The sequence below is a fragment of the Pyxicephalus adspersus genome, chromosome 3 (genome assembly GCF_032062135.1).
Source record: "Pyxicephalus adspersus chromosome 3, UCB_Pads_2.0, whole genome shotgun sequence".
NCBI classification, from domain to species: Eukaryota; Metazoa; Chordata; class Amphibia; order Anura; family Pyxicephalidae; genus Pyxicephalus; species Pyxicephalus adspersus.
The window spans coordinates 33,219,512-33,246,685 of record NC_092860.1 but is presented as its reverse complement, the minus strand read 5'-3'; the positions used below and the strand labels follow the sequence as shown (position 1 = coordinate 33,246,685).

Sequence of the window (27,174 nt, the reverse complement as noted above, 5' to 3'; positions counted from 1 at the left end):
ACGTCACTGTCACTTTTCATCAAACATGTCTAATTCACACACAGCACAGCTAAGACACCCCATATTGCTATAAAATGGTTGGCACCCACACAACAGAGTGATGGCATCACATGACCCAGGAGGTATAAATATGAGTGTAGGCAGCCCAGAGGGGCAGTTGGCTGGGAGCCCATGTGAAGCCCACTGCTGTTCTGTCTGTGTGCACAGTCTTGACTATAATAGGGTGAAGAGGGTGTACCCCTTTTACGGAGGACAGACAGCAGGACCTGTTTCCTTATGCATGGGTTTGTAGGGATGATTTGACCCCCACACCTTCAACCCTCCTTCAAATACATTTGTACACCCCAGTTTATAGTGTACATTTGTATTTGAAAGAAGGTTGAAGGGACAGGGGGGTCAAGTCATCCTGCAAATCTGTGAATAAGGTGAGTCTTAGGGGGTTATAATCCCATGAGTGCCCAGTAAAGGGCAGAGAGTGCAGCCAACCACTCTCACACATTTTTCCATTCCTGATGGTATCGCCACCTTGTCGAGGTGGAATGGCTTGAGTGCCCAAATGATCCTGCAAGCTACGCCGGTGGGAGCCTTTGCTCCTGGTAGGGACATCCCAGTCAGACAGGTCCTATGGTGATGGGCCACCGTGATCCTTCATGAGAGTTGGTTGGTTACAGCCATCACCTATTATACTTTAACAGTTTAAATAACCAGGGTCCTACAGACTTAGCAAGGAGGGAAAATATCTCTTTTTCTTCATTAAAACTTTGTTGAGGCCTTTCACTGAAATGCATGAAAATAATTGGGGAAAAGGGAAATTCAAGATTTTCCTTCCAATGTGACTGATGGTGATTGGAAAAGACAAACAAGTTTTTGGTGAAATGTCCTAATGTTCTGTCAAGTGAAAACCGTCAGTTTTGCTTTTTGAGACCCCAGGCTCTGCTTAGCCAAAATGTGAGAATAACAGAAGAAGGCTGTATCCAACCTCTCCAGTCATGTGACACCAATTTTGCCAAACTGAACTATTATACCAAGAATCCTGGTGTGTTAGTTTTGTGAATTGTTCTGGGAGTTAAGGTTGTGTTATAGGATTCAAAAAAATACCTTAATGAGTGTAAGCACACTTATTTCTTCTACATGTTTATATCAAACTTCACCACCATTGTTCGAGGATCTCTAAAATGTTGGATGCTCTATCCTCTAACAGGCCATGCTATCCAGCAACAGTGACAATTATAGGCAGTCCCTGTCTCAGCAGCTCAACTGTTATGGGGGCTGTCAGTGTCCTGACAGCCAGCATTGACTGCAGCATATGGGATTAACCTCCCTAGCGGTAACCTCGAGTAGAAAGATAGTAAATACAGCGCTTACCTGATCCGCCGGTGTCCCGCGTTGTCTATCCCTGTCTTCTTTCTTTTTCCTTCAGCATCTTCCGCACACGATGAGTCACCGGGGGAGTTCCCGGTGATGTTGGTGCATGTGTACATTGCCGGCAGGGCGGGGCGGGAAATTCAAAATCTATTTGTATTTGATTTAATACAAACAACTGTATTTAATGCAATACATTGTATTTATATGTGTAAAAACAGTACATTGTTTTCAAGAACATTTATTTTACAGTATATATATTAGTGTGAGTGAGTATAATATTTTTTTTTGTTTATTTAATTTATTATTTTTACATGATTTTGTTTTTCAAAGTTTATTATACTCAAACTATTTTATTATACTGTAAAATAAATTTTCATGAAAAACAATGTACGGCTTTTAGACATATATTAATCCAGACAGAAATGTACTGCTAGGGAGGTTCAAACGTTTTTTCCAGATTTCGTAAGGAGGAAGGTTTTATTTCTGTGTCCCCAGAGCGAGAAGGTATCTTCTTTTCCTGTTTCTGTGATGCTTCATCACTTGTTTAATCATGTCAGCAGAACGGAAAATTAGGATTATACACAAAAAAAATATGGTTCTAGCACTACCCCACTTTAATAAAAAGCTACTTTTACTACTGTCTGTGCCTCCATTGAAAGGGTGACCAGGTACAGACAGTATGAAAATCATGGCAAGAATCCAATCACTATACTACCAAAAAGAAGATTTAATTTATTATGGGCTTCACTAACACTGCATTTCTAATTTAGGAAATCACAGTCAGACCACTACATCAAATAATAAACATTTTCTGTAAAATACCTATAATTTAAATAAATTTAATAATACACTTTGAAAAACTCACATTTACTTTGAGTCTATTATATGTTAGATTTTAACAGATACATACATACATTTTAAGTGCATTGCGACTGGCAGTCTATGCCAATGTGAAATGAAATTGCTTTGTACAGGATGGAAACTTGATTAACGAAAAAGGACACACTGTAACAACTGACACTGTAGTTTATACGGGTCAGAAAGATTTGACGCACCATCTAACAAATACATTTCATGTCCTGATATAGGCAAGAAATTTTCAGTACAATTGATGCATTAGTTCTCTACTCTGATTTTATTTGTTAGCTCCCTTGTTTTACTAATGATCAAACCACATGGCACCAACTTCTTGTTTTAAATTGGTTCTGGATACATATGTATACAAAATAAATGTGTGTGGCAACAATTTGTACTTCATTGTTGAGTTTTGCAATTCCTATTCAGACAGAAAATGAAAGAGTATGTAATTATTTTTTTCTTTGGTATAAGCAGTTGCAAATATGCAATTTTTTAGGTTAAAAGAAATATTTAGGGTATGTTTCCATCTGCTCAGTTTTAAAAATTACATCTGTTTACGTGTCATTGAACACAAAAAAGGTTGCAATATGAAAAGGAAAACAATGTATTATGCATTAGTTACGAGAAGCAATACAATACAATACAAGTCTGATGCTAAAATAAGCACACACCATGAATATCTCCAGACTTTTATGACAGTATTTGCACAATCAGTATCAGGAAATGGTTCAAAATAAAGTATATTTAAATAAATCCAGGTAATCTTTATAATTCACTGATTTTGTAATGCCTTCCAGGTTTTGTAGAATGAAGCATTTTATGGATGTTTATTAGTAAGCATCACGTAGACCCACTTTGAGATGGCTAATGATGGAATGATGGTTGAGCAAGATGTCAGTAATGACAGTTGAACGTCCCTTTGCCTTCCCAGCCCCCTTCATATATTCTCAGGCATAGGATGACAAAGGGAAGCCCACGGGTCACATGACTTCCGTTAATAAAGAAATGGTCATCTGTTAAATGATTAATGCATGTTTATAATGAATGAAACAAAATATTTTAAAACAGGTTTGATACTGTTAAAACAACAGTTAAACATGTGAAGTGTATTCATCTGACAGTTTGTAATAAATAAAAAAGTTCTTATTACTCTTAAATTTCAATTAACATAGGTAACCAGCAAATTCTGCGGTCGATGTACGAAGGTGTAGGACATTTTTACTTTGCAAACTATTTAAGAAATATGGATCAATAGAATTTTAAAAAAATGTCAAGGTTGGGTGACTGAAAGTAAACTTCACATTATTTTCTGTGCTTTATATTAATTAGGAGCTGTATTTTTAAAACAGGGACTCTGATATTCCCTCAAACAATCCCTGGTGGAAATCCATTCTTGCCATTGCACCACAACATATGAACCTATAGAATTCCTGCGAGGAAATGTTTGAGAGAATGATTCCTCCTTTTATAAATATAGCTAAGTAAAAACATATTTTACTATTTAATAAATGCAACCTATTCAGTCTTGCTACATCATTCTAATTTTTAACCAGTATTGGAGGAAATTCAAAGTCCGGCTCTGATCAAATTAAAAACATTAAGATTGGAAAAGAAAGGTATTCCTGTTAAATGTGAAAATAATTCCTTCTAATTACTTATGATATAAATAGATTAAATCTGACTATAAAAAAAACTTTCAATTAGTTCATACTAATCACAAATGATCATTTAAGTAAGCAAACTGATTACCCACTTTGATGCTGTAATTATGTTTTCACATTGATTCATTTGGTTTTAATTAGGACAATGCAAGGTGGCCAGGAGTCCATATTTTTATAAAATTTACTGCATCTACATCTGCCAACATACTGGCTCATAAATGTTTTTTAGATACTATTCTATAAAAATGTATGTATGTTTTAGGTTTAAAATGTTAAGTAAGTGAATGTGCTGCTTTGAGATCCTGGCACATTGAAGTAAAGTAAACCTCTATGTCCACTTCAGACATGCAATCATGTGTTGCAGGAAAAGGTAAATATATGAACATCATCCTGGGTATGATGGAATGTCGACACATGTTCACTTCAATTAACTTTAGTTGTGGAATGGATGTATCTTAAGTGAATGCATGGAGAAAAAAATACAAAACCAAAAAATCAGTACATCTAGCTAATACACCCAAATTTCCCCTTTGAGCTGCAAGAAATCCAGTAAACAAAGATCCCATACTGTTTGTTGCACTGAAATTTCAAGAACTGTTGTCTTGCCAAGTGTTGTTTCCATTCAGGTTAAAGTGAAATTATACCATGTTTTGGTCATGTAGCTCGGTTCTCCTCGAACCACATGAGGCTGATTCTGTTCTTTCAAAATCCTTCTGCTATTTTATTAGAAATAAGATGTGTTAGGGGCCACGAACTGTTGATCTCCTCTGCTGTTGAGGCCGGGAATTTATTGGTGCTGTGCTTGCAGGATATTTACATTTACTGCATTCTGTGTCAGTCATGCAATTTATTAAATTTTTTCCAAAATAAAGCTCTATTGAGAGGTCAAGAAAAGAAATTTACCAGGGAGTTTATTATTAATGTGTACAGCTGTGTTTTAATCAATCATCTTCATTGAATTTCGCTGTTTCTGAAAGAATGATCAGTTGAAAAAAAGCAAGAAACAGAAAATAATGAAGCTTATGGGTGGCTCAGTTCTTGGTTTTGGGGAAACGGTAACTGTACTGCAACCTCATCACAGTTCTACGATGCTGTTGTTCTTGTGTTAAGATACAAATTAGCATACCTAAAGAATATATTACATTCACACAATGATATGTGACGGGATCATAGAGCAGTGAAAAAGTATTTAAACCACACAGTGCTGAAATATCCAAAAGAGTCATTTTAATAATTAGCTGTAAATTAAACATAAATATCAAATACCAATCCTAATTCATATATGTAAAAAAGCACAAAAAAAGGTTGTGAAAAGAAATAATGTATAAGGTGAATATAACGAATGTAATAATAATATTGTGAATAATAATGTAAATTTAGTGATAATCTAAATCTGCATAATCATGTTTAAGAGAGTTTGAAAAAACATCCCTCTCCATACTTTAGTAAGGAAGGTGCATAATATCTCCTAGACTGTAAGCTCTTTGGGGCAGGGTCTTCTCCTCCTTCTGTCTCACTGTCTGTATTTCTCTATCATTTTCTACCCTATTTAATGTACAGTGCTGAGTAATATGTTGGCGCTATATAAATTCTGTTTGATAATAATATCTAAAATTACATTACGGTACATCAGTGTCAATATACAGTATATATATATATATATATATATATATATATATATATATCATGTACATATACAAATCATGTGTTCACAAATCACTGTTCAGGTCCTCCCCGTAAAAAAAAGACATAGACAATTGCGTATATATAGCTGGCAACCCTCACATGTCAGAATGACTGTAGGGTAACCTAGTTAAAGTTATGTCCTGAATTCCTTAATTTTTAGTGCTAGAGGGAAATTCCCTCCTTCCTCTAGAAGTCTAGTACACATCTTTAGCTGAAGCCATTCTGGGACCCTTAACAATATCCCTCAGCTAAAAAATGATAGACAGTCCTGAATCCCCTAACACTAAAATGGTTGGATTCTGAAATAAGCAGAAACATTTGCAGCCATAAATACAGTGCCAGAAGCATTTCTCAGACCCATTAATAATATTTATGACTGTTTCCAGGTTTAAAACATAAATATTACACAGAATATTTTTTTTTCATCTTTGTAGTGATGGTTCTACCTCACCCAAGCATATATTGTTGGTGTTTTCCTTTTGTATTGTTTAGGTACGTATTAATATACATGTATTGCTGTATATTTCTATTATATAAGTATACACTATTGTTACTCACTACTGCCTATATTTTTCTCTGTACTGTGATACAGAAGATGATGGTGCTATATAAATATAAAATAATAAACGGTAAAAAAAATAATAAAAAAATTTGCAGAGGAGAACAAGTGGAACTAAAATTTATGGGGGTTATACTGCTGCTAACAAATAAACAAACAACAAAAAAAAATAGTTACTCATATATAAAGCACAGCATTAGGTGTTAGAAATTTGATTTTTAAACCTGTTTTCTTGGCTTTAGGACTGTAAACAGGCTTTAACAAGTCAAATGGCAATATGACATTCTGAGAATTTGACCCAGACAAGAGTAAGATCCCTCGCTCTTGTAGGCTTCCTTTTCCCATGTGACATGTCCCCCCAAATCCTTTTATTCACTTGTAACCTTCAGACTCTGATGTCATCAGGTACAATGCAGGACAGCTGGTGAGGAAACCAAGGGGCTGCCCGAAAAGGGCAAAGGGGTAGGCAGAAGCCTTCTTTTGTCAAAAATGAATATTTAACCCTTGCATTTTAGGACAGGCCCCACTAAAAGGTGTTTTTTTACCCCTGTGGCTTAAATTTAAACACATGAATATACTTCCTTCAAGTTTATATATGTATAACCTAATTAGCATAGTAACTACCATTTTATCCCTTTTAACCACGATTCATGTAGGCTATCTATTGTAATTAATTCAATTCTTTGAATTTGATTTACTTTTCCATAGCTCTTTTTTAAAGCCAGCTCTGATATCCTTTTTATGAATTCGAAGACATTATTGTGGACTAGACATTAAAATGCTGCGTATATTTAAATAAAAAAAAAACATTAGTTCTTAAGTGAAAAGTTTAAAAGCTTCAGTTAGTGGTAATGATTTTGTTATGAATATTATAAATTGTAATTAGAAGTAAAACTGAGCTTTTGAGCTCATACTGAGCAACATATATTCTGAAGCTTTTAACTAGGACTAAACTTGTTACATCTCCTTATCTAGGCGCTACAGTAATAATGTAGAGATAAGTATCAGTGGGTGTATGACCTTGACTTTGACTTGTTATTGCGACAGTAATTTGCATTAGCACAAATTGATACTTTTATGTCAAAAGAAAATCATATTAGTAGTTTACTAATGTTTGCCTTGACATGAGGTGGCACAGATTGGCGTTTAGTGTCAGCAAACATAAACATAGTATTATTTAATTTTCTTGCCAGTCTCACGCATAAGTATTTCTTACTTTGAAGTGTTTAACATAGCCTGTCTCCTTTGAAGTGTATATATTTATCCTTCAGTTAGCAGCCACACAGTGTGGCCATTTTATATATGTGGCTTGGAAGCTTAAGAAACATTTTCCCTGCACATCTAATAGTTGGGTTCCTTGGTATCTGTGGCAATGCTCTTCCTGTTGCACCAAAATTTTGGTATCTCACCTTCTCCTATCTAACCAAAATCCAAATTTCCAGGATAATGCGCAGCCTGAAGCTAACCACTGCAAACAGTTTTTTGTTTTTCCTATTGACGATCTTCAGCTATCTTGATGGGCTGGTCCGGGATGACATTATCGTATGGGCTAGCTATCAAAATGCTGCATACATTTAAATTCAAATAAACATTAATTCATTCCTGGCACACGTGGGATCTTGGGGTATGCATGCACAGTGCAGATTTTTTACCAGATACCCAGAGCAGTCAGACAGGAGGGGTATTGCATTGGCATCACAGGTCCCTTCTGCAATAATAACATGCCTGGTCATATAAACCTAAAAGTGGAATATTTCTTATACTTTAACATTCCTATTTTCAGTAGTAGAATCAGATGAGTTATCCAGGTCCTATATCACTAAATCCTCTTTCTTTTTATGTGTTTTTTCATAATCTCGGTTTAAAAGTATTTTGGGCACATTATATAGTTTTACATTCAATTCACATTCTATGTTCTCTTTATGCATTACTTTTACCCATATGTATGTTTGCAGTATTCCTATGCTTCTTCTTGATAATGGTAAACCCACTAGATCCCCGAGTTAAATATACGTCAATGTCCTGGATGCATTGGCTGGAGAAGGGCCAGTGGATGATTTACCTACTGCAGACATGCTCCAAAGCAACTGTTTATATACAATACAATATGTAAAGCAGGTAGCCACTTGTACTTCTGGTATTTATGTTTTATTGACTACTGGACAAAAATCAACTTTAAGCATGAAAGGTTGTCGCCCAATTTTTTTTTTTTTTGCTGCACCATTGGTTACTAAGCCTGCCCATCGTGGTAAAACTATTTAGAGGTATATGCAAACTTTAGACAGTGGCTGATTTGTATTTTGGTGGCTGATCTACATATTTTATTGTGCAAATGCAGTATAAAATATTAAATGGGTATCAACTATAAAACAACTCAAATTATTATGTGCTGAGCAAAAATAGTCTATAGCTAAATGTCCCGGAAATCTTTATTTCTTTGATGACTGGATAACTTGAAAACTAAGCTATAACTTTAAACAATAAAGTAAATGAAGGGAAACGATTTTAGCTGCTGTCTGCTTTTTATAGACTTTTTGTTCTGAAATTGCAGTTAAAAATGTTATTATACACTTTAAAAGGAGTAAAACACTCATCATTAATGAGATAATTGTTCCTTGTAGCCTATCTGGCATGGGAATGTGAATTAATTGTTATATTCTGAATTTGGCATAGCGTGAAATACATGTACAAAAAGAAATAGCTAATTTGATAAATAAGCTTCCTTATCTGGTATCCACCAGTATCTGCTGGCAAAGACACATATTTGTATTTAAAACATTAGTAGTTTGTAGCATTTACTTAATGTAATTGCTTAATTACATTATACATTGGTGTCTTCTTGACCCAAACACACATTGTAAAACATATCTATACCTCTGTAAACATACACAACATATATACAAAAGTATAAAACAAGTCATCAAGAAAAAAAATAGAACATGATATTACTGTTTTTTTTTTTTTTTGGGACCACCAATGGAATGCATTGAATGTAATGAAAATTGAACAATCATATGCATACTATTTTTCCTGTGTGCTGTGTTGAGAAATCTTAACAGAAAGAGTGGTTGAAGGTTTGGAATAGATTTATTGATTGATAATAGTAAATGATATGGTCATGGTGTTTTAGGGGCAGGTGAAATGTTTTAAGACATATGACCATGACATCATTAAACTGTCCCTAACAAAGATATTAACCAAATTTCCATCAATGATGCTGCATTATGGCTTATGTACATTGATATTTGTATTTCTTTTTACATGCAAGTCAATTTAAATACAAAAATTAAAAAAGAGCTCAAAACACTTCCATCAGGCAGTAAAGAGACTAAAATAGGGTGTGAAGAAACTGCGGTTCATTTCAAATGCAAACTGCATTCATCTGAAAGCCTGCTGCATTAGCTTTTCTATACAAGCCCCTAGTAGCACATTAGCAATTTATATCAAGTAATAATCCAACCATTATATGTGACAGGAGCACTGTGCAACAGAGAACCTAAAAATCTAAAAGTTAGGAACAACTAAAATGTAAATGTTTAATAATGCATTATATTTGCAAGGAACTAGAAAACCACAAAAACACTATCACGACTTAAAAAAATTGAAAGTAAAAGCAGAGAAAACGTCTTTTGAATGTCTACCTGTATTTTTTTTCAAAATGACTTTTATCCACTTGTACTGTGCCTTTGAACTTGGTAGGAAATTTGATCTTTCCAGTAAAAGCTAATTCCATAAAAAGCTGATTTCTTAGCGCAGTTACAGTTCCCCTTTCTTCTGCCAGTTAAAAGCGATCTTTTCCAATGGTAGTGCCTAATTACCATCTGTGCATTAACATTGATGAATTTTCCCTATATGTTGGAAATGAGCATAGAAGAATGCTATAGTGTCACTTGGTTTAGTGGCTCTAGGTTTGTTGGGGCTATTTATGTGACATCCAAGATGGTAGCATCCAGCAGCAGTCTCATGGCTTTTGAGTGTCTACTCAATGGAGGCCTTTACAGGTTATTAAAATGTATAAAATATGTTAAATGCACATATGATTTTATGGGAAGATATCTGTTGAAATGAACGGACTGGTGAAAGGATATTTTATGATAGTTAAATGCAGGAACACAATACTTATCACACTTTGCAGACAACTTCAATCAGACACAAAGAAGTCAGTCTACATTCATTGTGCTGGTTTTTGGAAATGGGATATTTGGTCACAGTACAATTGCTATGTGCAATGCTTTAAATACAGTTGTGAGTTCCCTCATATAAGGGGTAGCAGATCAGACTCTGAACCATAATCTAAGGGAATGAGAGAAAGAGCCAATCTATAATTACAGTCCTGCACACAATATTTACTGCGGCCACATTGCTTTATATATTTTATTGTGCTGCAAATCTTAGATGAGCTATCTCATATATATTACAGTGACCACTCTACTTTTTTGACAGGTTTTATGTGACTGACTCACTGCCTTCTCTATGGCTTGTAGCTGCAATCACCAATTAGGAACCAGTGAGACAAAAAGTGTACATGCCCAGTTCAAGCTAAACTTAGTGGCTGTTACAAGTTATTAAACCAAAAAAAAATACCACCATTGCACCAGCTTTTATTGTCATATCAAACAAAGATATTATCGGAAGTTAGAGTTTCCCTTTACATCATAGAAAAAGTTCCCTAAATACAGGTTTCCTTTGCTGAGTTGTGAAAATACATTTTATTGGGGTTCACCTTTAAATATAATTTTAACATTCCTGTTACAGTGATATGTATATTCTTCATCTGGAATAGCTCCTTTTTTTTAAAATTCAGTTAATACAAGCCAGAAGGCAGTGGCATTTTATAGACCAGTAACCCATGTAATTACATTTGTGAATTGATTTATACAAACACAATGCCTTACAAATCATCAATGCAAATTGTTTAAAGTAAATTCACATACCCAAGATAAATTTTGTGTAAAAAATAATTTTCATTCATAAATATATAAATTGTACACAGTATTAATAAGACAAAAAACTAACTCTGAAGCCTTAAAGCAGGGGTGCCAAACTCAAACACACAGAGGGCCGAAATCAAAAACTTTGATCAAGTTGGGGGCCAAACCAGAAATCCACTGAAAAAATTGAAGTTTCTCTCACCAGATACAGAAACAAAGAGGTCCCGTCCAACACTCAATCCCAACAAGCCTACAGTGAAAGAGGCCTAAGAAGTTTTTTTTTAATTTTAAACTCAAACATTTTTTGTTAATGCAAAATGATCTACCAACAATAAAAATGCTAAACATATATTTATTTATATATATCCCGAGTATGACACAGAAGTGACTGGAGCTAATGAGACATGAATGGGAGAATATTGCACTACAAGACTATAGTGACAGGAAAGCTACAGCATCCTATAGACAAGCAGCCGGCTTTTTTCCTTTGCCTTTGCTTTACTTTGCTTTTTGCCTTTGCAATCTCCTGTGATGGCTGAGAGGGGGCGGGGAGGGGCAGGGATCTCCCACACCAGTGATGCCGAGACTACAATTCCTGGCATTACTTCCGTCCATGGAACAGAACAACAATGATGCGAGTAATGCTGGGAATTGTAGTAGCAGCATCACTCGCTGCAATATGTAGTAGCAGGTGGGCCAGATGCAATTCACCTTCCGAATTCTCTGGGGGGCCAAAAATAAGGACCTTGCGGGCCAAATTTGTTTGACACCCCTGCCCTAAAGCAAGCCTGTCACAAACCTGGAAAATTCTAATTGAATGTATTAAAAAAATCATTGTCATTGTTCATTATCATTGATAAAAAAAAACTCTAAATAATCAGCAGATTCATATATGGGTCAAAACATTTACATAAAATCCCCAAGTTTTCTGTAAAGTATAGGCTGATCTCTCTACCCATTGGTCCTTACATAGAACTTAGATATTTACTTTAGACTATCTGGGTCCGTTACGGCTATTAAACATGAAACGTGTATAGAAATACGTTGCTTATGTGTTCCATTATGTTAAACTGCCATTTCTGTGCTTCTGTAAATGGTTATACCCTGTAGTTATAACCTGCAGAACACTGTGTGGGCTTATTCATGTTGGACATTATTCTTTTTTAAGCAAGATAAAAGATAGAGACCTATCCACTAATGTGCGTCATCAGAATGGAGACTGGTACTGTTCATAGAATGGCTGCTGTTTGGGGGTTATACAACTGCTGTAGTCATCATCCTACACAGTTATCTTTTTATAACTAATTGCTAGCCCATGGCTGCCTAAGATTTGATGTACAGCTACTCCTACAGTAATGAAACTTGGAAAGAATCGATACAGTTGACCTTTTTCTATAATCTCCAGGGATAGGCCAAAGATTTGAAGACTTGCTCCTAGACATCTAAGTCTCTGGAAATGTAATTGGGTAAATGTATCTGCTAGTTAAAAAATACAGAACACCATCAGACAGTGTTTTCCATGCCATACAATAACACTCATTCCCTTACTTGTATTAATTTTTTGCAGGGATATGTGCTTTTCCAGTTGCCTCCTTAGCTTGACTTCAGCTCCATACTTGCCAGTGGTCCCATTATCAGCAAGAATAAAATGCGAGTGCATACTGTTCAGTACCGTCAGTTTACTCATCGGGTTAGACATGGTTTGATATGGCCGCACTACCTTTAAAAGTCAATAAAATTGTGATGTTAGTAAAAGGAAATACCTAAGTACTGTAAATGTGATAAAAAATGCATTATCTTAATCCAGTCCTGCATAGTAAATAATACACTGCAGATAATTGCAACACACAATACCCTCCCTGTTTTCAGATTATTCCTCAAAAGTGGGTACTGCATGTACATTTTATGATTCTGGCTCCCAGTTTTTGATAAGAAAGAAGTAATTTGCCACAAAACTTTGTTTCTGCCTTGAAAAAAATTCAGTACTTCAAGGGACACAGCTCCCCTCTCCACTCCCCATAAACCAATAGCTATTTCCTGTGTTGACCAGCTTAAGTTTTAGTCATTGGATGTGCCTAGTCACATGCAAATATAGAGCACTAAATTTTGTTTTGAGGGACTAAGCAATGCAAGTGCACAAAGTAGAAAACAATATACAAGCCACCTAATTGTTGTTATCAAGAAGACGACTAAAAGGTATATTCTGTTCATCAAAGGCCTCAGTCACCTAAGGTTAGAGATTGAAATCTCCATGATACTTTACAAAGATGGGAGTAATTGTACTTTAATATCCTATCAGGTTTAGGGAAATAAAAAGTACTTTTAAGACTATTCTCAAAGGAGAATTTTCTGAAGTCAGCAGTACGCTATCACAGTTATTAATGAAACATAGGTTGTCAGATTTACAGGCTAATTAGGGTTGCAAAAAAAAAAGAAAAAGAAAGCATTTAAAATTATGCATTTTAATATTTTTCCTAATAAACCTGCTAATTACAGATATTTAGTTCTATTAGACTTTACAGAGTGAAAAAAAGCCTTTGTGGTATTTTTATTTTGCCCATCTTAAAATATCAAGAAAATAGGTAAATATAGATGTCTTGTATGTGTAATTGCATTAGGTTATATAGCTATAGCTATATAGCCTAAATGCATTTACAAGGGTTTGGACCAGTTTAAGTAAAATACACAGTACACAGTGTAAATTAGGTTTACATGTATTTCTAGTGTATGCAGTTAACAGTTTGTTCTTTAACCACCTGAGCGTTACACTGATTTCTAGATTTCTGTTCCAAAAGCGTCACAGGTTTTCATGAAATTTTTTTTTTTTAAATTGTAGACCTGTAACTTACAGAAATATGTCCGAATAGGGTTCTAGTAGATATGATGAATATAAAAAATGTTTGAAACACACAATCATGTAAAAAAAAAAAAAAACTTTTAATAAAATTAAAGGAAAAACACAAAAATCAGCTTAAACAAGAACACATAAATAAATGAAAAATACTGAAAATGCGATAATTCGGTATAATGTATAGTAATATATTTTTCTAAAACACCTCCCTAGTGTCCGTCACATACCTATAGACAAAACCACATAAATATATTTTCTATTATTTTGTATTGGATTGGATACAGGACTTTGTATTAAATCCAATACAAAAAATTTGAATTTTCCGCTACGACCCTCATCGACGGGCACACGCACGCGCATCATCAGGAATCGCCGAGGGACGCGTACGCAAATGCCGGGTATTCTAATTCTTTCCAAACTTCCATGCAAAAAGTGTTACATTTTTTGCATGGAAATTTATTTTGGATTGTAGGCTCTAATTCACCGAATTACCGCATAACTCACCAAAATATGTCCAAAATTTTATAAATTTAGTAATTAAATTTTTTTTTTATAAAACATAAAAAAAACATAAAAAAAAAAAAATCTTTAAAAAAAGTTAAAAAAAAAAAAAAGTGTAAAATGTAATGTACAGTAGCTTATATAATATATATATAATACAATTATATATATATTATATAAGGATTTCTTTGTATTGAACTCAATACAGCTTTTTTGTATTGAGTTCAATACAAAGGAACTCAATGCAAAATTTTGAATTTGCCGCCCCGCCTCCCTCCCGCGCCGACGCACGCAGCGACGTCACCGGGAAACCCCGGTGATCGTCTCTGCACTCGCCGGCTGAACACAGAAGAGGAAGGACGTGTCCGGAGGAGCGGAGGGAGAAGGTGAGTATTTTTTTTTTTTTTTTTTGTCCAGCGATCGACGCTGGACAGGGAGAGGCACAGTGATAGGGATAGGGACAGGGAGAGGAGGGAGAGGAAGCCGGCTGGCTTAGAAAAGAAAGCCAGCTGGCTTTCTCCTCTAAGCCGGCCGGCTTTTTCTTTTAAGGAGAGGGACACCCGACGCTGGAGGACGACGCTGGAACATGGACCCGACGCTGGAACACGGAACCGACGCTGGATTAGCACAGCGGGACCAGGTAAGTGGGGATTTTAGTGTAGGCGAAAAAATACGGGCTTAACCAAAATAGCAAAAATATTTAGTGCGAGAAATTACGGGCTTAGCGGTTAGGGGGTTAATTGTTAAGCACATTAACTATACTGAATCTTGAAAACACACAACTTTCTGGAAGTAAAGCAGCATTGTGTTATTGAGGGCAAAATACATTAGGCTATTCTTACTATATCAGATGTGGTTTAGGCAGAGGTTGGAACTCGAGTCGCGCGACTTGGACTTGAGTCTGACTTAAGTCGCCTAATGAACGACTTGTAACTCGACTTGGGGGTTTTGCCCAGCGACTTGCAACTGGACTTCCGACTTGACTTCTGCCTTTCTCTGCTGACAGCTGAAGGGAATGGGGAGGAAGGCAGTGAGACTTCTGTAACATTGCCTTACTCCCCGCCCCCTTCAGCTGTCAGAAGAGAAAGCTGTGGACGTAGAATGTAAGAAAGGTGGGAAGGAAAACAATGAGTCTTCTGTAACACCGCCTTCCTCCCCACCTCCTTTGTACTGATTTGATTTGTACTGAAAAAATATTTTAATTGGCATTTTCAATCTAGACATCTGTACAAACAAATAAGTGAAAATAATTGCAGATCATGATGTATAATTATAAAACACTATAGCGTTATAGCAGAAGCACATGACTTACATCTTTGCCAATGAGATCCTCTTGGTTTTCTACTATTCCCCAAGGTGCAATTCCAATTGTGCAGATCTTTCCTCTAGACTTTGATGCATGATCCTTTAAAGCATCACCAACATGGCGAATGACACCTAGAAAATTGGTATTATAAATGATAGAGCATAATACAAATAACATAAGTGAAATATGTTTGCACAATGCTCACTTTGAATTTGTAAACTATTTAAACATTATTTTAAATATTTCTGGCTAGGGATGACTTTAATAATCACACTAGATTTCACTTAAAAAGCTTTGGGGTTATATATATCTTTTAAAAAAAGAGCAAGTATCCCGATTGAGTAATTTTCCATTTTTTTTTCTGTAACTGTATCATTTTGTATTACCAACATTTTTTGTCCCAGTGAGCCATAATTTGCTAATAGAACATAAAAGCTTTAGGGTGTAGATATACGATATACTTTATAGTAATGTATTTGTTTTACCAGTATTGACTCCACCAGTGAATATCCAAGCTCCTGTTGTCATAGCAGCTTTGATTAGGCCTTTCCCAAAGACCTGTTTTAGTTTTGGCTGGAGCTCAAAGTTTTGGAGGCCTCCGTGAACAGATATGAGAAGCTTTGGCAGTTCTAGCTGCCACTCTTTCGTCATGAGATGCAGCAGCAGGTCAGGTTTGGTGTCAAACGAAACACGCACATACTGTAAACAGGTAGGAACAAGGAAGGAAAGTCAATAAGTAATAAAATACATGTCAGAAAATATGTTGTAATGTGCAACACAATAGTATAGAAAAAAATGTGTTTTCTCATCACCAAATTTTCCATTGTATTTTTTTCTCTCAACCATATGTTGTAAATAAACCCAAATAAAGTTGAATTAGATAAGTATAGCATGTTTTTTACGTTGCTAGGATTACACCTGGGTAATGGTGGACTTATTGAAAGGAAAAAATAGAAGAAATATATGACAACTGCACATCTGTATGATAGGCACACACAGCATATTCATATTTATTCAAACTATAACAACACTTATCACAGTAACTGTAGCTGCTTTACCTGCTTTCATGAATGCCTAGACAATGGAAGAGGGAATATAATGCCTAAATACCTACCAGGTTCCCAGCTTGAAGACAAAAAAAAAAAAGATTTGCTCCCAGATAAAAAATCTGATACAACATGCTTTATTTCTGTTGGAAGCTGCTACAACAACACACTCTACTTATACAAAGTGAATGAATAAAATACTCACAGGCATTTTTTATAAAGCTGTGCCAGTCATGTTAGGCATTATTGTTGATAGTGGGTTTGATTTATTGAAAGCTCTCTTAACAAAGTTCTCACTTTGGTAAATGAATGTTGAAAAATGTGTTCACATTGAATACCCAATAATGATTAGGTATGCAAAATTAATAGGTCCATCCTTTTTATCACCTCTCACTTTGCAAAGTGAAACATTATTTGACAGCCATTATTTTGTTAGTAAATCAACACCAATGTGTAGTATCAAACTTTGTTAATGGAAATCAAGGCTTATAAGCAGAGAACTAAGACAGTATCATTACAATTGTGAATGTTTCCCTTATACTTCCTATTGGACTAGTTTATCTTATATTAATCCATGTATGTAACAAAATAGCAATATATCTGATCATATCTGATGACTGATGAGTCAGTAAATCTGCCCCATGGGGGTGACCAAATCCTTATATGCAGTGACAAATGAACAAGCAGTCAATGATCTAGCTGGGAGAAAAAAGGAATTGGCATATTATCATATTGTAAAACCTGGATTTGTAGCAGAGGCGCAGAGGATAAATGAAGGTTAATAGTGACAGGATTAGCTACATGATAAACCTTATGGCTACCTGGGAATTTTTTTTGAACTGGCTGGTGGTTGATATTATATATTTATTATATGTTATATTTCCGGATAAGCAGCTTTTGTGTTTAGAATATAAAAGGCAATGTTACTTTTAGTTTGATAATCACTGGATTTCTAAACAGCTAGGATAAAATATTCATAGTGTTATTCACATTATGCAGAATGATGAGTTGGATGTGTGCAATTGAGATGTAACTGTGCAGAGACTTTTAGGAACAAACATTACATATGTACCATGGCCTTATTGGAGTGACCCCCTCCTTGGAATTCAATCGTGCCAAAGGCATCAGTGGGACTCAGCTGTGTATGTTTTCCGATTGACCACTTCTCTGACTGAATATCATTACGACCCAGTCTGCCTTCATTCTTCTCATTTTGAATGATTGATATGCTTGGAGTCAATCCAACATGCTGGCCTATGAGCCGCCCACAACAACACCTACAATAGGAATAAAACAGTGCACTAAGTGTTTCACAATGACAGCATAGCATTCTGCAGATGGAAGAAAAGATGATCACGTTTTTCAGGACAGTGTCTGTGCTGTGTAATGCATTTACTTTATGCTCAGTAGTGGGCAGGATATCAGATTCAATATTTTGTCTCTGTGTTTGCTCATATTAAACTCTATTTAATCTCTTGTTCTAAGATGATGTCGTTTCATGACAAATGTTCTCATTTATACTGCATTTCTACAAACATTTCATTACATTTTAGACTTATTGCTATCAAAACCTGAGAACTTGTTGCTTTCTAACAGGTGTCCATACTCACCTCATTTGAAATCAGTAACATTTTAAATTTTCCATCACTTTCTGAATAGAATGCAATGATTAATTACCAAAACAAATATTGGGGGTTGATTGAACACAAACTGCAATACTCTTCTAATAAAGAATCTAAAGCTTCCCTGCTTTATTTAAAACTAAGTAATTTGGCTTTAGCTGAGCTATTAATAAAGTCACCTATAAATTTTTAAGGAAATTTCCCTCCGGAACAACAGCGTTTGGAATACTTTGCAGTGTTCACATATCTCTTTTTGGATATAATGGTCAAAGCTGGATAAAATGTCTGAAAAAAGTTTTCTGTCATGGTCCTGGATTGATAATGTCACACCAGTATTCAATAAGATCTGTTTCATCAGACATATATTTTCAAAAAAAATGTAAAAATTAACAATCAGGCAGGTCCTTATTGCAGAAATTGCCAGGTCAGGTTGACCCTTATACCTTTCCATCTCTATTTTACTTGTTAAAGAAAACAATCTGGGAATGTCATCTCTCTTTGTGAGTTCCCCCTTTCCTGACTGTGGAATACATACCAGCAAGCCAATATACTATCTCATGTGTAGTAATTTGAATTAATAATTATGTCTGAATTGTCATTCATATGCAACACAATTAAAATTCAATAGTAACATTATAATATTGTATTTTAGATTGCTTTATTACAATTTTAGTACAGAAATTTCAAAAATCATTAATTATCATATCAAATGTGTGTTTAATTTACGGTCTGATAAGTTGAGAATTGCAACAATATTGCTGATCTTTTAAAGTGAATTGCTGCATTAGAAACTATGTGGGTTACCTGTTGCAATGGTTAACCACAATGTGAAAAATATGTGTACTCTATAAAACTAGCTGATCAAATTCAGAAATTGTTGAGTAAGTAAACCAATAAACATATTTGTGCAGGTATATAGATTAACTAAGCATTTAGCCAAATACAAGGTATTTTTCCTGTTATCACAACTGTTTCCTATCATAGGCCTCTCATGTTCACACTGAAGCACAATAAAAGAAAACATTTTAATTGGAAAAGGTGGGACAGTAACCCTAAAATAAAATTAAGATTGAAATATGTTAGCTGTGCCAGAATCTTTTTCCGCTGTCATGTAATGGCAAGGCCATGGTATTGGCCTACTGACTATGGAAGGCATCAGAAGGCATCAGTTATTAAATATATCATTACTTACCTATGGGGGTCTTTGGTGCTGGGTATAATGTGCACACATTCCCTCTTGTGAAATGCTCTTTCGATCCATGATTTCTGGGCCTAAAGAAATAAAACAAATGAGGACTTTAGGATGAAGTAACAATAAATAGGCTGAAAAAAGTTATGTACGGTATGTACTTTATTGTATTTAATTCACTCGTGATGTATTTTGTTCAATTAGGGACACAAAACTGCACAATATTACATTCCTGCCATAGACCTGTGATCTTGTTCTTTAAAGCTGTGACTTCACCATTAAAATTACACTGATATGCACATACTGAATGGCTTAAATGTAGCTATCAGTAAACTTTAACTCTCCTTACATTAAGGAAGAAATACATAAACAGATAAGTATATTCGAGATTGTGGTAAGTGTTGTCTTCCTACCATTGTGTGTTGTACTTTTCTCTATAACATTCAAGTATGCATTGATTACATTGATACTGCATAGCATACACAGTTTATTGAGTTACATCTTTGGAATGAATGGTCCTTTAAAGTAAACATTTCTGAATTGGTTACATTTGCTTATTTTGCACCTGAAAAAAATTAGTTTTTTTAATAGAACAGAGAAATATTTCTATATAACCAGGGACAATTCAGCAACAAACCATTACAAAAGTCATTTTCTGCAATCTTCCTTTATTTTGCCCTAGGCATACTAGATCCACGGAGGCAATAAAGGGAGACATGATCTTTCTCCTAAAGAAACAAATGTTCAGTCCTATTAATAATACCAGTATATACCAGAACATACATCAAACAGTGCAATGTGGTAATTAAAATACAACCTATATGTTATACAAGGTAATGATTGATCAATATTTTTCTTCTTAGTATGCACTCAACAACATCTCTTTGAAAATGTATTAGTTTACAACACTAAAGCTGTATGCCTTTTTATAGGTTTTCCCCAACATACTATTTAATATACAACCCTGGACTATGATTAAAAAGCAGCCCTGGCATGTAATGCTTGCTAGCTCACAACTCTACTCAGTGTACCATTAATAATTAGGAACCGGACTTGTTAATGACTCCTTGCTGACAGCCAAGTGTAAGATCTGTATAAGCTGCAGGTATGCTTTCTGTAACACCCTTAGGTAGGTATGCTTTGGACACCCTTAGGCACCATAGCTCTTTTAATCAGTTTAAGCTGCCAGGTATTAATTGCATGTATAACAATAATATGTTTAGGAGAAAAAAAAACAGTATTGTCTGTAGATAACTACACATACTACAACAAGAGCAAATGGCCTGATATACTAAAGTTTATATACATACATCTGAGCATTAATTGTATGCTATGTATTTAAAACATAAATTATATCCCATTATTTACTATGTTTACATAAAGTTGGTTTATTGAGAAAAGTGTTTTACGAGTTATTCAATGAACTTTCATCCCATCTTATCACAACAATAAAAGGCATGATAATATGAAATTTAGGAATGTTATAGGTGTAAAGGCTTATTTCCCAGATTCTTGGTTGAATTGAAACCCAAACTAAAATGTTTCTGACATTTCTAATTTGTAAAAAGAAAGCTTTTCTATATTTTATTTCAGGCACATTGGTTGTATTTTCATTTATTCTGGCGCAGAATGTAGTATAGTAGTATATTCACAGATAATGGGGTGTGAGCTGATTGTCATATCTGGGGTCATAAATAATTTTTTTTAAAAGCATAAATGACTAGAAATGTATCTATGTCCTAATTTGTTCATAATATATGACATGACCCGTACACAGGGAAGAAAAGAAAAATGTTCCTTTACTTCTCAGCAAGTTCCCAATCTGAGTAATAGTTTTTCCTTTTTAATTCTTTTTAAGGCTTGGACCCAGGCTGCAGTGCTCTGATCTGATTTTTTTTTCTTTGTAAACCAAACATGTATTTAATGGTTCCTGTGTCCACACTGTGGGAGCATCATGAAGACACAGTGATGTACCTGCACAAACCTTAAGCCTCATAATGACAATTACAAGGGACCATTTAGGGGTTTAGAAAGAACAAAGAAGTGCTGTACGCTATTTAGAGAAACGGAGGGAGGAAGAGTGGGAGGTGGCCTGCTGTGCCCTACCTATTGAATGCAATATCTATATTTTGTGTAGGTAGTTTAATGATCTGGCAGGGTGGATCACTAAATGATAGCATTAAACATCTGTACTTTGAGTTCAATCATCTAATTATGTGCACGTAAAAATCTTGTTTTATAAAATGACCTTTATGCATGTATGTTATCGTAAATGTACCACATTTAGTAAGCTAAGTGAACTTTCTTTACTCTTTAAGTAAATCAGCTGCATTATATGCAGCATGCATTGAGTGTTCTAATATGTGGTATTTTAATATGTATTTTTAGCAACAAATGTATTTTTCATATATATATGGAAAATGGGCACAGCAAAGTCATTTGTATAGAAGTGTTTGTTATCGCAAAACTCTTGCTAAAAAGAAAACTTGATTGGTGACACACTAGTATTCTAAACTGAGCAATTATTATGCACATAATATCAAGACAACATTTCTAAACCAGGGAATATATTCATAAACTTTTATACAGAAAGAATAAAGAAAAAAATACCTTGAATATAAAGAAAGAAAAAGAAAAAAAAATACCTTGAAAGTGAAGCATTGTGATTAGGCTTCAAAAGACTGTAAAGTATTTTATATCTTAGGCCAATTTTGGAATGACATTTCCTTTCTGAATTATCAGCAAAATATTACTATCCAAAAGTTATACCTTCCTGTACAGGGACAGTTATTGCAGGGAATCTAATATACATTTTAAGGCTTCACTTTTAGTTACTGGGAACTACATTTAGGAATAGGAACATTATTGTGAATATAAGTTAAGCCATGGACATTAAATCTTTTAGGTGACTTTGACTTCTTCTTGTCCTGAAAACAATCTCTGCAGTAACTGACTATAGCAGGCTATCAGTCTTTTTGCAATGTTCAGTGTGAGAGCAATAAAAAAATAAAAAAACATCAAGCGTTGGTTGCTAGAACTTCCATCAATACATCTTTGATCAATACCTGGATCAGCAGCTGCAATAGCTAAAAGGGCTAAATCATGTCCAGATTAAAGCTCTCCAGTTGTACATAGCTTGTATTTATGATACTTGCATGTTGGTGGTAGTGCACATCGGTAATATTAAAAAAAGAAAAGCAGAATATGAGAGTGGGTAAGGTATGCTTGACCAAATGGGAAAACGTTGATAATCAACCATCTCAAACTTATGTGCAGACTACACAAAATGGAAGTTCCAAATTTAAAACTGATAAAGAAACTCTTGGTTACTTTCATTGAATATACTGCTACTAAGATGATGGGGAGTACGTGGTGAAAGAGACCGTGATGAACTCAATGATGAACACTGGATTGCTAATATTTGAAGGGTTAGGAATGCAAATACAAGACTTTATTGGTGTTGCTTTTTGTGTCGTTGTGGTATAGGGGCGGACCGAGGGCAGCCGTCCAATTAGTAACCCAGTGTTCATCATTGTCTCTTACACCACCACTGTGCTGCTGTCCAAGGGTGGCTACATTCTTTCTCCATCACACAATACAGGGAGTGTAGCCACCCTAAGACAGGAAATGTGTTACTGCCTGGATTACCTGCTGGAAATAGCAGGTATAGAAAAAAAAAAGCTTAAAACAAAGTCTAATAAAACTGCAGCATCTAAGGACTAGTGAGCTAGAAACGCCTTATCCCTTGGATCTGTATTCAGTTATGTACTGCTACGTATGAACTAATATATTTTGAGTAAATCCTAAGATCTGAAGACAATAAAAACATTTTATTAGATTTTTATTTAGATCAGTATACTATTACTGCACAGGAATATAAAATATTCCTGCACAGTATTTTCTTCAGAGCTGGTCATCTGAACTTGCCTTTGACTTTACATTACAAAATGTGTAAAGCTGTAATTTTCAAATACTGATTGGTTGTTGTAAGTCACTCTATTTTATACATGGCATTTACTATACTATGATCTGCTTGTTAGTCTAAAATCTCATCCCTTGTCCTGGTACATTCAGTATATACAAAGTGAACATTATGTGCTAGGCAGAACAATGTTATTAATTAGAAATGTTTAACAAAGATTTTTTTATTTTTTCATAAGCCATTTTGTATATTTTTTTTTTAAATATGAGAATTCCTTGAAATGTAACTACAGTATGTTATGCTATATTTGCCCATCTTCCATACTTTTTGGTACCTGATGAACCTGTCTTTACATCTATTATGTTTTCACTTTAACACACCAAACTCTACAGTTTTCAAAAAAAAAAAAAAAGTTTGCCATAGTTTATTTATCTCTAAATTAAGGTCAATTAAGAACTGCTTGTTCATCCTAAACTGATTTGTCCATACAGTGACAGTGTCTGAATTTAATAAAGAATGAACAGAATTTTCACCATCATAGAATATGTTACAGGTAGTAAAAATGTTTTAATAATTTAAACAAAACCTGCTAAATGCGTTGTGTGCAGATTACTCAGGCAGAACACCACCTGCTTGGAGTTTGTATATTCTCCCCCCTGTTTGAATGGGTTTTCTCCATAAACTCCAGTTTTCCTCCCACATTTGGTTTCTGGTCCAATTTGACCTTGAATGGTGTTAATTGCATGTAACTATGTAAGGGACATTAGATTGGGAGCTCTGTGAAAAACAATTAGTGCCTGGGGATTTGTAAAGTGCTACATAATATGTTGGTTATGTATAAATACAAGATAATAATAATAATATCTCAACATTTTTTAAAAAGCAGTTTTTTAAATTTTGGCCATAATTCAACTTTAATGTAGAACCTAGGGCATGCTAAAATATCATTGAATTCTATTGGTTGGGAGGCCTCTAACTGATTACTGTTAACGTGCCTTACATACGATTGCAGCTTTATAAATTAGGGGCACACTGATCAATCAAAATATTAAAACTATCTGCCTAATATTGTGCAGGTCTGCCTCTGGTCAATGGAGGCATAGACTAGATGGACTAATATCCTCCTCCTAATGCATTTTTATGTACATTGACCATCCATAACTCTGTTTCCAGTTTACCAGCTGTCCTTCATTGGAAATGTTCTGACCTGGTCATTCAGCCATCACAATTCAGTCCTCACATCCTAAGCTTGCTCATTTTCACTACTAACACATGAATATTACCATGCATCAGTTTTAGAATTAAATTTTTTTTGAACAATTAATTCATGTAATATTTATACTCTATTTTTTGTAATTATCCCAGTAATTTGTAAACTCAGATATATGGTATTACATTGAATTGCAAAGAAATACATATCAGCATCTAATATTTTTTTTTTGTGCTGCCACTATTTATAAATTAACTATATAATACCTTTCTTAGTTGTAGAAACTCTTGCTGAATTTGAAAAATTAATAAAGTTATAAAATACTCAATAAAAATACATTTAACAATAATGAAAATACATGATGACACACTACAAGCTTTGCTTAGGGGGCTTACTACATCAAAATATCTACATATTAGATATTAGATCTCTATATAAATGCCAATATGTGCATTTGTGTGTTTATCAACTATTAGCAATCTATGTCCTTCCAAGACAAAAACATAGGAAACATAGTGCTGTTATGAGTATTAAAAGGACAACTGCTTTTCCTATAAAAATTGCCTTCCTCTTCCATCCAATGATGCTTTGAATTTCTTAAATAATTCAAAAAATAAATGTCACTTCCTTTAAATATGCACAGACTACTCATTCACAAATGTAATTCCCTGTTTGTGTGACTGGCTCTATTCTTTCCCCATAAGTCTGCACTGAAATAAACTCCAGGCAGTCTATACTAGTGGTTTCACTTTATCTGAGATACTTTCTATGGCTCATCCATACCTATTGAAATAAAGGCCCTGCAGAGTCTCCTATGGCATTGCTCGGGTGCTTGTAATGATGGCTGACCCTCTCCACTATCAATGAAAGAGAAACTAGAATCACCCTTTAAACTGCAGCATGAAGGTGCAAATTTACAATATGCAATATCTTACTCTAATAAAATAAGATCTGGTAACAATGAATATTTAATTCAAATTAAAAAAATAAAGTGAAAAAATAAAGGTTACAGTAAATAGAGAAATTTAATACAGTTTGTCTGATTTTTTCTTTACAATTTTCTATTTGGTATTCTACAAATTTATTCATCATTTATAGCATTACTGTTTACACAGAAAGGCTATAGGTTCCTGCTTTAGAAACGAATCTTTTTTTACATAAATATTATTAGTGGGCCACAATTAACAACAAAACAATTAAAAACAGGTCTATAAATCGAAGGCCTACCAATTGAATTCATTTAGTATACGTAGTTAGTATTCCAACGCACAACATAGTATTTGTTGTAGCTTTATATAGTTAGTAGTTCCTTGACCATAGTACATTCGTAAAACAGTTTTACTTGTTGTTCTACACATTAAGTTTGCAATTTAAAATAATCTTATATCCCCCCTACATACATATATAAATCATATGTAGTGACCTGTAATGTTATGCTAATCTATGTGATTACACAAGAAACAATATTTCTTATACAGAAAATATTTATGCCAATTTTTAGACACATTTTAATAGTTTAAAGTTGTCTACCACAATCAATTGTATGTCATATCCTAAACTACTGTGACCGTGTCAAAACTGTAAGTATCAGGCAGTGGGGTTGCTACACTAAAGAAAACTATGTTTATTGCAATCCCCCAATCCTGTGTAAGTCATGATTGGGTATTATTATTATTATTAGTAAGCAGGACTTATATAGCGCCAACATATTATGCAGCGTTGTACAGTACATAGGGAATTATATATAAAATAGGGTATTATTATTTATGGTGAACAGAACTTTCCTGTTATAACTAAGGTAAGTAATACATTGCTATGTAAATTGTCCCTATTGAGTATGTAAAATGTATAAGTATGTTTAAGTGGCCTGAATAGTAAAAGAAATCTCAGTTCAGTACAGGTATGTTATAATTACAAATTATATTATCAATATTTTAGGTTACAATTCTGTTGCTTAACTAAATTTAGTATAAAAGCTACTTCAAAGTATAATTCTGTAGCCAAAGGGCACGATGTTAGCAAGTGTTAGTTGTCAAAAAAGAAATGTTTTACCTGAGTTGCAAGCACAGTCAGCACCAAAGGCTGTCAGTCCCCTGAAGTGTGTGTCGTCCAAGTTACTTTGCTGCTGACCATTATTCAAATAACACGACCGCCCACTGCACAAGCCACTTCATTCTTTCTGAACTGATGGCAGACTCTGCACTGCACCTGAGCCCATTAGCTACTTGGAATGTACTGCTGTGGGATTAGCCTCATTAAAAGTTCCGCAGACAATCATGGCAGCCCCCAAGTGCACTGCATGATTTGAACATCTAATCTGACGCCAAAAGAAAAAACAAATCCCCTGGGAGCTTGGATTTAACTGGCACAAGCCCTGACAAGCTGCTTTTTTTGGTCCAGAAAGAAAGCATGTGAAAGTGTGATAAGGTGTACTGGCCTCTGAAAGCTTAGCAGTAAAAAGCAAATT

The 27,174-nt window shown here is 34.6% G+C and overlaps 1 protein-coding gene across 2 annotated transcripts in view; it reads right to left on the bottom strand.

Moving 5' to 3' along the window:
• The window catches only part of TRPM3 (transient receptor potential cation channel subfamily M member 3), a 217,943-nt gene that overhangs the window by 94,148 nt on the left and 96,621 nt on the right, over nucleotides 1-27,174 (bottom strand). For both annotated transcript variants that reach the window (XM_072404162.1, XM_072404163.1), the window contains exons 2-6: nucleotides 19,579-19,658; nucleotides 17,837-18,041; nucleotides 16,204-16,417; nucleotides 15,725-15,849; nucleotides 12,609-12,780 (exon numbers count right to left, since the gene is read on the bottom strand). In XM_072404162.1, coding sequence (XP_072260263.1) covers nucleotides 12,609-12,780; nucleotides 15,725-15,849; nucleotides 16,204-16,417; nucleotides 17,837-18,041; nucleotides 19,579-19,658 — 796 coding nt within the window. The remainder of the gene's footprint in view (nucleotides 1-12,608; nucleotides 12,781-15,724; nucleotides 15,850-16,203; nucleotides 16,418-17,836; nucleotides 18,042-19,578; nucleotides 19,659-27,174) is intronic.